This window comes from Panthera uncia, chromosome F2 (genome assembly GCF_023721935.1).
Source record: "Panthera uncia isolate 11264 chromosome F2, Puncia_PCG_1.0, whole genome shotgun sequence".
In the NCBI taxonomy this organism is placed as follows: domain Eukaryota; kingdom Metazoa; phylum Chordata; class Mammalia; order Carnivora; family Felidae; genus Panthera; species Panthera uncia.
In genome coordinates, this window is record NC_064812.1 from 59,541,149 (window position 1) to 59,557,307 (window position 16,159).

A 16,159-nucleotide genomic window follows, 5' to 3' on the forward strand; every position below is an offset into this window, starting at 1 on the left:
ATATATATATATATATATGATCAGATATCAGTAAGAGGCTAAGGAGACATTTGGGATGGAGGTAAAGATCTATTCTGGCCCCCTCTCTGCTGCAATTTGACCACTAGGATGGCCACCAAATGCCCCAAGAAAAGAAATCAGGCTTCTGCATGCCTCACTCATTGAAGGAATCAGCAAGGCCTGCGAACTTGGACTCTATTTCAGTACAACCAAAAGTTCAAAACTAAACAAAACTTTATAGGTTATATTGTTTGACCATCATTCCCTGTTGTTCCCAGCTACCCCCTACAGCCATGCAATCTAAGAACCCATTAAATGCAATAAAAACTATGAAATAACTATACATTTTTTTTCAATCATATGCTCAAACCTAACTGGAATTTCTGAATAGGCAGAGCAGTGTGTGTCCATATTCAGTAACAATGCTTCTCCTTCTCTTTGTAGTAGGATGTCAAAGAACCAAGAAATCCCAAAGAGACCTTTAAGACAGTGGGGAGAAGGGCTGCCAAGGCAGAATTCAGGCACCATTGCCCTGCAGAATCAGGCTCGCCTTGGGTGGGAGAGGCTCACCTCTGTTCCTGTTTCAGGATGTGCCACCCCATTGTTGGGTCCTCCCAGGTAGGGTTTCCCAGGCACTTTCTTTGTAGCCCTCACATTAGCCCAGGGAAGGGGGAAGCACTGGTTACAGACATCAAAGATGACAGAAGCCAAACCCAAATGGTTGACATTTCAAAAAGTCAGTAACTATCATCTGTATTCCTTGGAGGTAGATTGTGGACAGAACCTTCTCTTACATGGATAGAGATGACCCAGCTCTACTTTCCCGGGACCATTTATCCTAAAGCATATTGGCTGCAGAGCCCGCATGAGGGTGAGGATGGGAGGGGTGTGTGAAAGAAGGAGAGAGAGCCTCATAGGAGAGAAGCTTTGGAAGATGCCCTGAAGTAAGGAAAAGCCAGCTAGAACAAGATGCTCACTTACAGAATAGAGAGAAGACAAAGCACAAATGTGTCTGTGAGTACTTATCTGTCTTAGGGGGCTCCAGATGGAAGCTGGTGGATAACCAACCAAGCAATATTCCTTGAGGATCTTCTGTAAATACATTGTGCTAGTTTCAAACAGGAAAATGGCTCTTCCAACCAAGGGCTGACCGACTACGTGAGAGACAGGACATAAACACGTTGAAGACAGCCCACAGTTCAGGGAAGCAAATGGCAAGGGCTGTCAGAAGTTCATGGGTAGGAGACAGGCTGGGAGTCAGAGAAGTCCACCCTAGGAAAATGAAAGACTGCAAGAGCAAAGGTGTAGAGGTAAAAAAAAAACTCAGATGTCTCCATCAGACAGGAGGCAGACCAGACAGACCAGGGTGGAAGATCCATGTGGGCAGGGCTTCTGCAATGTTGGTGTCTCTCAGGCCAACTGGCCGGGGAGCTCTTGATAACACTGACACCCGCCAGGTGTTCCTGAGGCTGGTGACCAGTCTGTTGGCTCAGACATCACACTCTGGGAAACACACTGTAATGAAATTGCAGTAAATGAGGTTATAGAGTAGAATGGGGCCAGCTGATGCATGGCCTTGAATGCCAGGCCAAGGATACAGAATGTTATTTGGTGGCTGGAAGTTAGTAGTGGCTTTTGATTAAGGGGAAGGCATAATGATAGGGTTCTCTTAGGAAGAAAGATGGGTAAGCAATGTGCTAGAAAAAAGATAGAAATGCGTAAAAAACTGGACATAAATAACATGGAGATAGAAAGTATAAAGAATTTTATGACTGGATGTCGGTCTCAGCAGAGAAAATTGTGTAATAAAAGCTTTCATTCATGGTCCAGACGTTAACCTCTCAAACAATCCAATGCTGTAAGTGTTGTAGTCTCCAATTTACAGATGATGAAAAAGAAGCTCAGAGAGATAAAGTAACTTGCATAGACACAACTTGTCTACAGTAGGGCTGGAATTTTAGTCTAGGGCTGACGGGCTCCAAATGCCATGCTCTCCTCCCTTCCTTGTCCAGATGACAGGTAGAGTGTATTAGCTGTCTCTTGCTGCAATGACAAATTACTAGACTTAGTGGCTTAGCCACACAAATGCACTATCTTAAGGGGCACCTGGGTGGCTCAGTTGGTCAAGCATCCAACTTCGGCTCAAGTCATGATCTCATGGTTCATGAGTTCAAGCCCCACATTGGGCTCTCTGTCGTCAGCAAGGAAGCCTGCTTTGGATCCTCTGTCCCCTTCTCTCTGTGCCCCTCCCCTGCTCATGCTCTCTCTCTCTCTCTTTCTCTTTCTCTCATCTTTCTCAAAAAATAAATAAACTTGGGGCACCTGGGTGGCTCAGTTGGTTAAGTAACCAACTCTTGATTTCGGCTCAGTCATGATTTCACGGTTTCATGAATTCAAGCCCCATATCAGGCTCTGTGCAGGCAGTGTGGAGCCTGCTTGGGATTTTCTCTCTCCCTCTCTCTCTCTCTCTACCCCTTCCCCACTCACACTGTACCTGTCTCTCTCAAAATAAATAAATAAATAACTTTAAAAAAAGAAAAAATTTTAATATATAAGTAATAAAACAAATGTTTATCTTAGAGTTCTGTAGATTCTCTATAGAGAACCCCTGGGCTAAAATCCAGGTATCAGCAGTTCTTTTTTTTCTTTTCTTTTCTTTTTTTTTTTTTTTGGCTTGAGGTGCAAATTGGTCTTCTTGGCTTTTCCAGCTTCTGGAGCCCACCTCCATTTCTTGGCTTGTGTCTTCCTTTCACTGTCTTCAAAACTAACAACATTACTCTGACCATTTTCCCCAGCCCTGTCTTTCTCTCTCACCAAATTCGGGAAAGATTCTCTGATATTAAGGACTCATGTGATTAGATTGGACCCACTTGGATAATCCAAGATAATCTCCACATCTCAATGTTTATACCTCAGTCTTATCTGCAAAATCAGTTTTGCCTTATGAGGTAACATATGCACATCCTGGAGATCAGGACATAGACACTTTGGCGGGGCGGGGGGGGGGCATTATCCTGCCAAGCACAGAGTGATGCTGCTGCCATTCTTGGACACTTGGTTTTGTGCCCAACAGCATGTTTGGGTAGCACACCATTACAAAGGGGATTTTTTGTTGAATCAACAGTAATGAAATAAAGGACAACACAGGAATTTTTAAAGGAATGGTGTTGGTAGAACAGAAACAGTATGGTTGGAGTAAGAGCTGGCAGCATGGATGCCACTGCTAAAATTTGTTCTAAACACACTCCAAACATTCCTCTGCATCGTTAATCCCACTTAAATTTGACTCTATCATTGTCAAGATGAGCAGCTACATGGATTGCCCAATGTAGGAGCCTGACCACAGAATATAGATGATGCCTAAGTCTGTAGTTTCAGTGCCAAAGTTTGTACTAATTCCCCAAATTCTAGAGTCAAATTCCTATTCTCTGCTTTAGTAGTCTGTCTAAAATATGCATGCCTTCAGACCACTGCCGGACTTCTTTTTATTTTATTTTATTTTATTTTATTTTATTTTATATTTTATTTTATTTTTTGATGATGAGTAGCCATTACCTTAGCAGGCTGACATCCCTTTGTTCCAACAGTAAGCCATTTATAAAGTATGAGTTTTACGGAAATTATATGAACCAATAGGTTTATGTGAGCATAAATGGAAAGTGTAGGCTATATGAAATTGTTAGAATCAGGGCAGCAAATGGTTTAGTTAAAGCTCAATATAATCCTTTATCATTTTATTTTTAAAGTCCTATCACTGATTCATCTGAAATGTGATAGACTGAGGATCTTATCGTAATGTGACAAAATTTAGAAATACAATTTTCTCTTTTGGGTTTCTTTTATTTTATAGAAAGAGAGAGTTGGCATTTTGTTATAGACCTTTCAAAGCAAGAAAATGATAACTCAGGAACATTAAAATTCACGTTCTTTGGGCAATAAGCCCTAAGCTTACTGAAGAACCTGCTGGTTTGCAGTCACTGAAATGATTTAATAGGGAGCCAGTCTCAAAGATTGTTGAGACAAGAAGTTAGGAGAGCCCTCAACTACAAGTGAGGGCGGTTGCTGTTGAAGCCTATCGTTTTCTCATTTAAGAAGCCTGATTTAGTGAGCTGCACATATGATCACGGTGTGCATTCTGAAATGAATCTAGCAGTGAGAGTGGCTCCCAGGAAGAGTTCCACATGAACAAGCGCCTCAGGGGGAAAAGGCAAACAAAACAAACCTTGGGCACTTGCTTAAAAAAATGAAGGCCACATTCGGGCATGTGTGGTTGCCATTGATTTTAATGGGAACATCCTGTCTGTTTCTGGGATTCAGAACATAAAACCGGTGGGAAAAGTGTGAAATGGGGAAAAAAAGAAATAAAAGTATCCATTGGGCATTGTGTTTAAAGATGAGAAGAACTGTGTGTCATAAAGGGATGAGTTAAAATTCACATTTTGCCAGTGAAGACCATTGTTGTGTCTCAAAAAATTCTTTAATACTGTTGCGTTTGATTCCTGAAAAAGGAAGCAGGAGGAATAGGCACTGGTTTCAACACAATTTGCTAATTTCTGATTGACAAGAGGAAAGTTAAAAATTGCAGAAATGGCTGGGAAGACTCACCTCCATTCTGCAGACACACACACACACACACACACACACACACACACAAGCGCATGCATGCGTGCAAACCAAGACCAACAAACAGGCATGGAAAGTATCTTACTGGCATCTTGTTTCTGGTATTGCTATAACTACGCACAAAACAAGTGATACATGAAATGGTAGCGACATCTGTTCAAGAACCTGTGGGGCTTTCCTCACAAAACAGTTGTAAAATCTTTTGGGGACAAAAATATTTCTACGTATCTGTGTAGATGCTTTCTTTTAAGGGAAACACACACACACACGCACACACACACACACACGAACAAGTGTTGAGCTGAAAAGACAAGAATAAGAAAAAGAAATGTCATCCATGTCTTAAAATGCTTCTTTAATTTTTCTCCTTTCAAACCAAGCTACGTGAATTGCCTCGAAGGTACCGATTTTTTTCTTTTTTCTTTTCTTTTCTTTCCTCTTTTCTTAGAATCTCAAAACATGTAAATTGTCATAAAGCTAAAGTTTAAGATTCCCCTTGGTCAGACCGTAGTAACACACACTTGAATGCTGAGTGAGTTTGTTTTTATTTGGTAGGAAACATTTTCTGACCTTGGAAATGAAATTGTTCAGTTGTCTGTTTGTTTATGGTGAAGCTGTATGGAGGGTTCTGGGTACTTGTGTTCTGGGTACTTTGAAATTCTCAAATCCACAGTGTATGGGAAGTTATACAACTTGGGTTTAATCATCGTTCAGGATGTTCCTCATTAAGGAACCCAGATTTACCTCCTTCCCACGACTCCCCAACATTAGTTTACATTTATCACACAGCAAACTGTCCAGGCTGAGGGGGTGAACTGCAGACAGTAGGAGCTGAGCCTCTCGTTATCTATTTACCCTCTCAGTAGTAGACAATGTAGAACTTGTGCCTTGAGCAGGCTGCAAACGTCTCTCCAAATGAGTTATTCGACTTTTCCCTCACTCCAGTGTCCTTTAATATCAGGTAGCATTTTTATAATATAGTCTTAATTGTTTTAAATAACTGGCCTCTAGCAAGTACAATTTATTCAGTTGGAATGGTTGAAACATGGAGATTTTGTTGATTTTACCATCTTCTGGACAGATTTGGATGTGCAAAGTAACGTGTCTTGGTGGACCATTAAATGTTAGCATTTGTTGGCAAAGCCATTCCATTATACATTGTTCTTTGAAATGACTGATGATTGAGTCTTGCTAAATGTAATGTGGCTATTTTGGACATTGCTGCATTATCCTATTTTTGTAGCCACTTTGCTGTGGAAAGTGAAGCACACCCATCTCACAGATGGAATTTTTTAATCTGCAAAGTATCCTTTCTGGGAAAGTGGTGGTTGATGAACTGGGGGTAGGGTGGCAGCTCCCCAGCTGAGCTCATGACAAGTGAGAGATGAGGCAGCCAGGGCCGGTGTTCCATTCATACCTGTGGGCAGATGCACCTGGTGGGCAGCCCCTGCCCATCTCTGCTTTCCTAAAAGTACTTAGCTTATCACTCTCTATAAATCACAGCCAAGCCCTCCGTCCTTTCCCTGTCCGTTCATCTTCCCAATCCCAGCATCCCAGCCCCTCCCCTTGCTGCAGCATCCTGCATGCCACAGTCCCAGGCAAACCGTGCAGCTTGATTTTCCCTCTGGCCAGCAACCCCTGGTGGGTGAGGAATGAACTCTTCTCAGAACAACAGAGGGGAGATGAATAAATGATCAAGACTTGGTACCCTTAGAATGTTGAGAAATGGAGAATTGAATCACCTTGTTTGGGAGCCGTTGGGTAATTCAAGTGACAGAATAAGTACCGTAGCAATTCAATTTTAGCCCAATCTACACTTGTTACAGAAGCACTGAACAGAGCCTCAGAAGTCAACCCACAAGATAATAAATCCCTTGTCTAGAAAATGGAGATAATTGTATGAGCTTACCTCCAGTAATTATTGTGGGGGAATAATTAATAGAATGAGGATGGAGGAGGGAATAAGAGTGATCTGGAAATGATAATATTGAAAAAAGTCATGCTGAAATTGGCTTAGGTGTGAAGGAAATAAAGTGATCTGGTCAAGAATGTGCACTGGGTTCAAATCCATGCTCTGCCACTTACTAGCTGTGTGACCTTTGAATAGGTTACTGAATTCCTCATGGGTAGGACCTACCTGCAGGGCTGTGGGAACACCTGAGGCCACTCAGGTAAATGGCCTGGTTTCATGACTATGGCAGGGTGATGCTCATCAAATGGTAGCTATTACTGTTTACAGAGAAGATAAATCGTCTTCATTGTCTTTTATAAATTAGCAAGAAGTCCTCTCCTATTTATAAGCAATTGTATTCAGGATTATCAATAAGATGTGGGTTGAAATTATCTCATCAGATAAATAAGGGAATATTGTTTGGAAGTCTTTAAGCATACCTTTGGAGGGAAGCAGCCACGCAAGAATTCTGAAAATCCGTTCATGGCATTGAGTGAAAGAGCACGCCGCCCTTCCAGCCTGCAAGACATTCTTTGTGTGACGACAGGCATTTTGAAAGTGCACAGAGACCTGCCCGACATGTTGATAAAATCATCCAGGAGATTTTGCAAGAGCCAAAACACTGAACCTGCTCTCTGAGACCTGGCCTGCATCTCATATGTTGGATAGAAGAGAGCAGGTGTCACGGGGTCCTGGACTTGGTGTAGCAAGACATTTGGTTCTTGGTATTCAGGCAACAAGTATTCCAATGACAACTAGTAAAATGGGCTGCAATTAGCCTATAAATGACTTTTTAAAGTTGTTTTTTAAATTTTTAAAAGTCATTTTTGGTTGTCATTTTGGGACCAGGGAGCCCTGGGGTTCTCTTGTGTCTCATTCAGCAATATGACATTGCTGATTTAAATTTACAGGCACTAAAGAGCTTTCCACAATAGTTCATGTGGGAAGCAATTGATAAAAATTGGCATTCCTGACAATAATCCACATACTAATGGATCAGAAAAAAAGAATATTTAACTTTTTTTTTTATTTTAAAAAAGGTACTCCTGAGGGGCTCAGTCACTTAAGCGCCTGGCTCTTGATTTTGGCTCAGGTCATGATCTTGCAGTTTATGAGATTGAGCCCCGCATTGGGCTCTGCACTGACAGTGCGGAAGCCCCTTCAGATTTTCTCTCACCCTCTCCCTCTGCCCCTCCCTGCTCGTATGCCCATGCACCCTCTCTCTCCCTCTCTCAAAAATAGACATTTAAAAAAAAGAATAGGTGTTCATTTGTTCAAAATTGTTGAATATACAAAGACCTGTAAGTTCGTTAGTGCTCCCCCCCACTCCGCCCCACCAATGTAGTCGGGCTATCTGGAAAGATCAGGCATGGACTGCTCTTTAGAGCTTTGCAGTGAGTGGGCCTCATGCCTCACCCAGTACATGCATATGTAAGGCAGGACTCCAGAGCTCAGGTTCATGTAACAAGCCCATGAGAATGTGCACACCCACAGGACTTTTCCCAGGGTAGTCACCTGGGAAGGCTGTCCAGCACAACCCAGCATTGCAGGACTTAGAAGGACCTCAGAGATTACCCAAGTGATTTTAAATGAGAGCCAAATCCCTCTGCAGGTTTCTTTTGGGGGAGGGGAATTGTCCAAATCTGGGTCTTTTGAGGCTCAATTTAATTTTTGAAAGCAACCAAACTTCACTCAAAGCCAGATCTAGTGAATAAGGTAAATGGTCAGGATGGACAAATGAAAACTAAGGTGGGGCCATAAAATGACAAAACTGGTTGGCTCTAATGACCCACAAAGTGGTTCTGAGAGATTAATTCCAAAAGCACCTAAAGAAACATCAGCTCCTCAGATTACTACTGTGGTCACAACCTCTCTGAGGGAGGTGAAAAAGCTCATGTCAGATCTAAAAATATTCATGCTTTTTGGCCCAGAAATTCAATTTCTAGGAATCTGTCATAAGGAAGTTATTGAGATGGTATGCAAAAATTTAACTATTTGAAATCTGGATGCAGTGTTAATAATCACTTAAATTTGGGAGTGTCCTAAATGTCCAACAGTAGGGATTGGCTGAATATAGAAGGACCTCTAAAGTCAATATACTGAGCAGTCACGCAAAATAATGCTACTGAAGTGTTTTTATTGATATGGAAAACTGCTCACATTCAATGAAAAGAGCAGGTTATAAAATGGTGTGAAGATATGATCCAGGTGAAAATTTGTTCATATGGGGAAGGGATAGAAAAGTAAAGGGAAAGACATTAGACCAAGTAGTAAATGGTGGATGGGCCTGTGAATATTTTCACACTGTTTTTGCTTGTACCTTTTATGATTTTCCTATAATGAAAATTATTTTTATAATAAAAATATAATAAAAAGAAACATCACAGAAAGGAAAAGGAGGTTCTACTGTCCTTAAGGAGGCATTATGATGGACCTATTTTAGTTTGTTAGAGTTCTCATAGCAAAATGCCACAAACTGAGTGGCTTAATAAACAGAAATATATCTTGTCACAGTTCTGGAGGCTGGGAGTCCAGAGTCAAGGTGCTGGCAGTTTTGGTTCCCTCTGAGGGTGTGAGGGAGAATCTGTTCCAAGGCCTCTCCATAGCATCTGGCAGTTTGCTGGCAATCGGTGACGTCCCTTGGCTTCTGTTCTATCACTTCAATCTCTGCCTTCCTCTCCACAGGCTGTTCTCCCCGTGTGTGTGTGTGTGTGTGTGTGTGTGTGTGTGTCTACATCCTAAGTTCCCCTTATTATAAGGACATTAGACATATTGGCTCTGGGCCCATTCTATTCCAGTAGGACTTCATCTTACTTAGATCTGCAATGTCCCTGTTTTCAAATACAGCCACATCTGAGGTATTGGGGGTTAGGACTTCAACATATAGATTTGGGGAGTAGTGGGGGGACACAATTCAACCAGCAATAGTACCGCAATGAAATAGCCACACTGCTTCTACCCAACTGAAAGTACTGCTTACCTGCATGTCAGCCTGTGCCAGCTGCTGTACACATAGTACGAGCGTGGGCCAAGACCAGGAGTTGGGGGGGGGGGGGGGGACACCGACATCCCTGCTCAATTTTCCTGGAAACCTAAAACTACTCTTAAAAAAATTAAGTCTATTAATTTAAAAAGGAAAACCAAAAAATATGTTACAAATAATGAAATTTGCAAGGGATCACACAGTCAGCTACCCAAAAGGGGCCTTTGGCAGATAAAAGTTTGGGAAACTGCAAGAGTTAGCCCTTTTTCAAAGGTAGTTGAGAGGATACAGATGACCAAAGTGTGACCCAGTGGGATCTCCAGGATTCAAACAACGCTGGCCGCTCACACCTATCTCAGACTCAACAAAGCCCTTCTAATGGAGCTTTAAGGGGGTGGGGGATGGGGGAGGGGAAGGAGAACCAAATTCTTATTCAAAGAAATAATAATTTGGAACGTGCACAAGAGTGTCAACAAGTTATGTAGATCTTATCAGCATCGCATTTTTGGTGCCTCCCAGCTATCCAGCGAGGCTCAGCCAGCCTGTCAACACCCTTCAGCATCCCACGCAAGACGGGCATATCAACACCTCAGGAGGCTCTGCTATGGCCAGGCCTGCCTCCCCGGGGCCCCAAAGAGTGCACGTTTTCTCTCTCCTCACAGAATACCATCGTACCATCCCCTTTGTATGCATGAGTGTCTTGGGCCGATTTCTCTGCTCACATCCTGTGATTTGGTTGGGGATAGCTATAAAATGGAACAATACCTTTATGCTAACTTTGGAAAGAGTACCTAACTTGGGAAAATCTGATGTTGCATTGTCTGAAGGAAGGGAATGTGTAGTTTCAGTAATGTGAGGAGAAAATGTTATTATAGTCAAAATATAATACATTATATTTATATATGTATTTATATATATGTGTATATATATATTTATATGTCAAACTATAATAGGCTTATACTAGGTGCTTCTACATTTGCAGATAAAAACTTTGTGATTTTACCAAATTATGGATGGGGGCTAAGGCATGAAACTTTGGAGATTCTCCTCCCCACCTCCTCCCACTTCGCCACAGAAATAAGGCCCTCGTAGCATACAATTGCTTCGTGATAATACAGCCTTTCAAATGTTAATTTTGCTAAATGATGCAAAAAAAGCATTTATTTAGACCAGTGAAAATGATAGTCTTTACTATACATCTCAGCTTTCTTTTACAATTACCTGTTTATTAATATTAAAGTCAATGAATGGATCTCCTTGTTTGTGTGTTTGTTTTCATTTTTAGGCAGCTTTAAGTGCCTTGAAACAATTTTCTGAACAAGGACTGGACCCAATGGAAGGGGCAATGAATATTGAAAAAGGTTCTCTTGAAAAGTGAGTAAATCTTCTGCTATATTCTTACATTTCTAATTTTGCAATTGTACAAAAAAAATAAGATATAGATAACAATAAGGTAAAAAAAACCCCTCAAGACAATAATATCTATATCTTATAAAATTATTCATGTTACAGTTAAATGTAAATAAATGAGAAACGATATATATATGGTCATTTTCATTTCCTCTAGTACATATGTGAAAGTTTTAATCTACTAATTGATCATTTTTTTCTCCATTTCAATGCCTTTGTTGTAAATATTTATGTGAGTTTTATTGACTATAGAGACTTGCACAACTTTTAAAATACTGTTTTTACTTCATACTGTTGAGGTTTCTTCTGTCTAAACCTTTTCTGACATACAAACTTGCGCTCACACTCCTGCTAAGTTGTGGGCGCAAGAGAGAGAAAAGAAAAAGAAGTCCAGAAGAGGTATCCCCTCCCCTTGACCGCATTTTGTTTTCCACGTTGTTCTAGAAACACAAGCACCCGTTGCCACAAAAGTGTGGCTCCCAAGGACTGCAAAGGCAAGAATGTAGCTGTAGCAAGAATTTCTGAAATCGAGTGCATAGTTCTTTTTTATGATATCGAATGTCAGGTCTCACCTGAGCGACTGAATTTTAGGTCTCTCCAGAGGCCCAATTTATACTAAAGAAATTGAAAGCAATTGCATTTACATAGAGGAATCCAAATTCTTTCCAAGCCCTAAAAATCGCAGGTGAGATTTCAAAACGCCCATAGGAGATAACGTTTTTTAGAATGAAAACAAACCGATAACCCAGGAAGTGAAAAACAGATACATTGATCCTCCGGTTAAATAAGCATAGCCCCAAAACAGCATTTGGTCATTAATATGTAAGAGGTGAGAGCGTGAGAAGAAAGCATTTGGTAAACAGACGCGGTGTTTTCTGTTGTCTATAGATTGGCAACCATTTATAAGCTAATTTAATCAAAACCATTTCCACATGATCTCATCAGTAGACTATCTGAACATAAATATTGTTGTTTCACTTTAAAATGTCACTTTTGTGGTGACCTTTGAATCCTGTGTGCCATCTGCTAATAAACATGTCTGAAGACGTGCAACCCTGGACCTTCAGCTCTTGTTAATGTATTAATCTTCCAGACAAGCCCAGCATCTGGGAGAGAAAGCGGACAATAACCAGACACACCCGGGCTCCATCGCTCAGGACTGCAAGAAATCAAAGTCGGTCATCTAGCAGCTCCCAGAACCACGGCTGCCACCACATCCTTATAAACCTGTCAGCACGCATGAGGGTGTCTGTGTTCAAGGAAATGAATGACTAATACCATTATTTGAGTCTTATGTGAAGACAACACTATTCTAACACAAGAGATAATATACATAGTACTGTTTATTCAACTGGGGAAAAATAAAACTTTGAGCATTTCCCTCGGAACTTGAGATCAGATCATAACTCACTTGCCCGGAGGCAGGAGAAATCTGATCCTGCTACTGGAGCTTGAAATAACAATTAATGAAAAGTGTTAGAAACAGAGGTAAAAATTTTAAATGATTAATAGAGAAATTGGGTTTGGTTCCGTTGTTATGATTGTTTTGTCGTGGAGCTTGTGTTCAGTTATATTCTCTCTCTCTCTCTCTCTCTCTCTCTCTTGTTTTAAATAATGCTTGACGATTCAAAGATTAACCAATGATGTGCTGTGGAATGTGATGGTCGTTGTCTTCATATAGAGTCACACCGTTTCTCTTTTTATGCGGATATTTATAATCTTCATCCTGTATCAATACGAATGACTTTGAGGTGCACGCCTCAAAGATGTATGCAAACAAACAAGGTTTAAATCAGGTCAGATATTTTATTTACCATATGAAATCGTGTTAGGAACAACTAGTTTCAATATACTCCAGGAATTAAAAAACAAAAACAAGAAAAAAAACAGTTGTGGGTTTTGAGCTCCATAATACTATTAGCCACTAAGGAGGCGTCTTGCCTCCACTGACCATTTCTCCAGATTCCACGTTCCGTTGTGGAAGTCGCACCCACCCTCATCCGTGTGTCATAGCCACTCACTGTTTGCATCGAGAGCGTTTTTAATAACTGCCTCTGGACTTGGGACAGTGAGTAGGATCAAAATAAATAATGTACATGGCGGGGAAGGGAAAGCCTGTCGGAGGAGCCGTAAGAGTCTTGCCAGCTTGTAGCCAGCCACGCTCTGGACCAGCATGTTGGAATCCAGCGTGTACCGAATGCAGTAAAAAAATTGGTCGGTTTCTGTGTGAAGTGTTGTCATTGTTGTTCTTTCGTTCCCTGGCTCTCATCTCTTAAACATCACCTCGGTGAGACCCATCCCAAAGGCCGCCACCCAGCCCAGTCATCCTGCGCCACAGTGGCTTTAGAGGGTGTCCCGGCTCCTGCGCCACCAGCTGTATCTGTGAAACTGCAGAGCGGCCTCCTGGGTGACGAGGAGCTGGGTTCCTGACCAGCCAACGTCATCTCATTGTTCAGCCTTTCTCCTTATTGATTCACAGACGTTGTGCAATGAGAAAACACTATATGGCCTAACTGCTCGACCCAACGTGACAATAGGAATATGATTATGTAAGATTTCATAAGCAAAACCACCACAAATCATGATCTGGCTGACTCACACGCGACTGGAGGATAAACAAACAGCAACATAAGGAAATAACTCGAAGGTTGTTTTTAATGATTCCCATGTGGGGAAGTCCGCCAGTGTTGGGAGGGCCGGTGCCCTCGGAGGAAATAGGTTTCGTTACATAAAGCTGGGTCCTGGTGGAGATCAGCGCATTTGTAAAGTTGGGGTTCACAAGGTAAGCCAAGCTGAACGATACGTCCTGCTGCCTCGCGCCAGGGTGCGGAGAGCCCTGAATCATTGCCTTCGAAGGGGACAGGCTGTTTCTTCTGCTCTGCCTTTTACCACCTGAGGCTTAGGCCCTCAGCCGGGTGGGGAACAGGCCCGTACGCAGCACCACCACTTCGGGCAGGGGCTTTAAAGTGGATCTTCAGTTTACCAAACACAATAAACACGGGCTACCTCCTGCAGCCCACGGTCAGAACAACACCAAGGCCGTCAGGGCTGTAGGGGAGTGATGAGCCCAGGGAACAAACGAGCTAATCAGTTCTCACAACCCAAATATCTGAAACATTTAACTCTTGAGCTCTCTGATGTGAGCCATCCTCATGGCTGAGGTATCCCTGACACAGCAGAGCCGTGGTGGTGGGCGCGGGAGAGGTACGTTCGCAGAGGACCTCAAGTTTAGTGGGGGGATATTTATTTCAAAATTCCATCCCACCTACCTGCCTGAAGAGCCCAGGAAAGCCTCCAGATGTTTGGCCCAGAACCGCAGCCCTGCCTGGGGGGAACCCTTTGGGTTTTCTTTGGGTTAGATTAGCAATGCAAATGTTGGGTGGCTGGCAGCCGCCTGCAGGAACCCGCTAGGATGCTCCGAGCTCCTTCCAAAGCGCAGTGTTATAGATCATTGGAGGGGAAGCCATTAAGTAGATTTATTGAAAGAATGTTTCTTCGGCACAAGGAGATCTTTTTGATGAAAAATGGAACTCATTATTCTTTAAAGGACACAGATTGACTTATCTCCTTTATCAATTACAGTGTCTGCTTTCAGCTTTTCTCAATCAGCGATGGGCTTTGTAGTCACTTCCCAGCGCGGAGGCCAATGTGCTTTATGAAAAAGGTTTGTTTTTACATTTTAATTGGAAATATAATATTGCACTTTGGAACTCTGACCATCCCTTTCCAGCACAACTTGCCAAAGGTCGATGGTGAGACACCACCAATCAGGCTGTGACAAGGGTATTATTCCTCCCCTTCCTGGGGTGATGTATCTGGGTTCTTCTGGCATTCTTCTCCCCAGCAGACATTCTCTGTAGTGAGTTCTGTTGTTGCTGTTGATAGCTTCAACCAAATTCCTGCACCACAAAATAAAAATAGATGAATGAAAACCTTAGTGTATTATACAGAAGTTTTCAGAACTCCTAGTGACCTTGCAGATGTGGTCCAGACCAATTGGTTGGTGTTTATTCCCACTGCAGGTGAGTTATCACTGCAGCTACTTGGTGTGTTCTGTACCTTTTCATGTCCAAAGGCTACTTGTCATCATTGTGGCCAAGGATGATAGAAAACCTACCAGTTTTGGGCGTCTGGGTGACTCGACTTTGGATCAGGTCATGATCCCACAGTTGATGGGTTCGTGCCCAAGTCGGGCTCTCTGGTGTCAGTGTGGAACCTGCTTCGGATATTCTGTTCCCCTCTCTCTGTCCCTCCCCCACTTGTGCATGCTCTCTTTCTCTCTCTCTCTCTCTCTCAAAAAAGAATAAACATTTAAAAAATTTAAGAAAGAAAGAAAGAAAGAAAGAAAGAAAGAAAGAAAGAAAGAAAACCTAACAGTTTTGCACACAGAGCTAAGAAGTCATTAGTGGCAAAATCATATATGAATTTGTCTTCGAGTTTCCCCTAACTTACCCCACTGTGATACAGGTACGATAAATGTATAAATGTATAAATGATACATTGAATACATGCAAAAATGGATAAATGAATAAGGTACCAAAGGGATAGATAAGCCTGTTAAAGAAAGAAATTTTAAATCTCACTGCTTAACATGACACAGAGCTAGTCACTCGTGATAATATATGGCATTCCCATTGATAATATTATAGTACCTTCAGCCCCAGAGGGACTGTGGCATTTCTTTCCCTTTTTTAATATTTTTATTTTTTTAATGTTTATTTATTTTGAGAGAGAGAGAGCACGAGCCAGGGAGGAGCAGAGAGAGAGAGGGAGAGAGAGAATCCCAAGTAGGCCCCGTGCCACCAGCGCAGAGACTGATGCGGGGCTCCATCTGATGAACCATGAGATCGTGACCTGAGCCAAAATCAAGATTCTGATGCTTAACAGACTGAGCCACCCAGGTGCCCCGACTGTGGCATTTCTTAATCCAAAGCGTGGTGAGTCCACAAAACCCCTCATTTCAGAGGACTTTGGACCCATGGAGACCCACTATCCTGCCCCCCATCTTCCCATTTCTGCATTAATACCCCTTCCCTAAGCTAGCAGATTTAATTCCAATCCCCACTCCCAGATACATTCCTGCATTTCCATAATCACAGATACGTGTCTTATGAGGAGGGACCTTGTAATATATGGTTCAAAGCAAAGACTTTCCTAGATTCTGTCAAACCCACTGTCTGTTTCTGGCAGAC

General features: G+C 42.1%; 1 protein-coding gene across 5 annotated transcripts in view; it reads left to right on the forward strand.

Annotated features, from left to right (window-relative positions):
* STAU2 (staufen double-stranded RNA binding protein 2) overlaps window positions 1–13,475 on the forward strand; it is a 310,778-nt gene extending 297,303 nt beyond the window's left edge. For 3 of the 5 annotated variants that reach the window (XM_049633242.1, XM_049633243.1, XM_049633244.1), the window contains exons 13-14: window positions 10,843–10,931; window positions 12,061–13,473. In XM_049633242.1, coding sequence (XP_049489199.1) covers window positions 10,843–10,931; window positions 12,061–12,154 — 183 coding nt within the window. In that variant the 3' untranslated portion in view covers window positions 12,155–13,473. Of the gene's footprint in view, window positions 1–10,842; window positions 10,932–12,060 lie in introns of all 5 variants that reach the window. The other 2 variants (XM_049633240.1, XM_049633245.1) reach the window with 2 other exon arrangements.
* The last annotated feature ends 2,684 nt before the right edge of the window (window positions 13,476–16,159 follow it).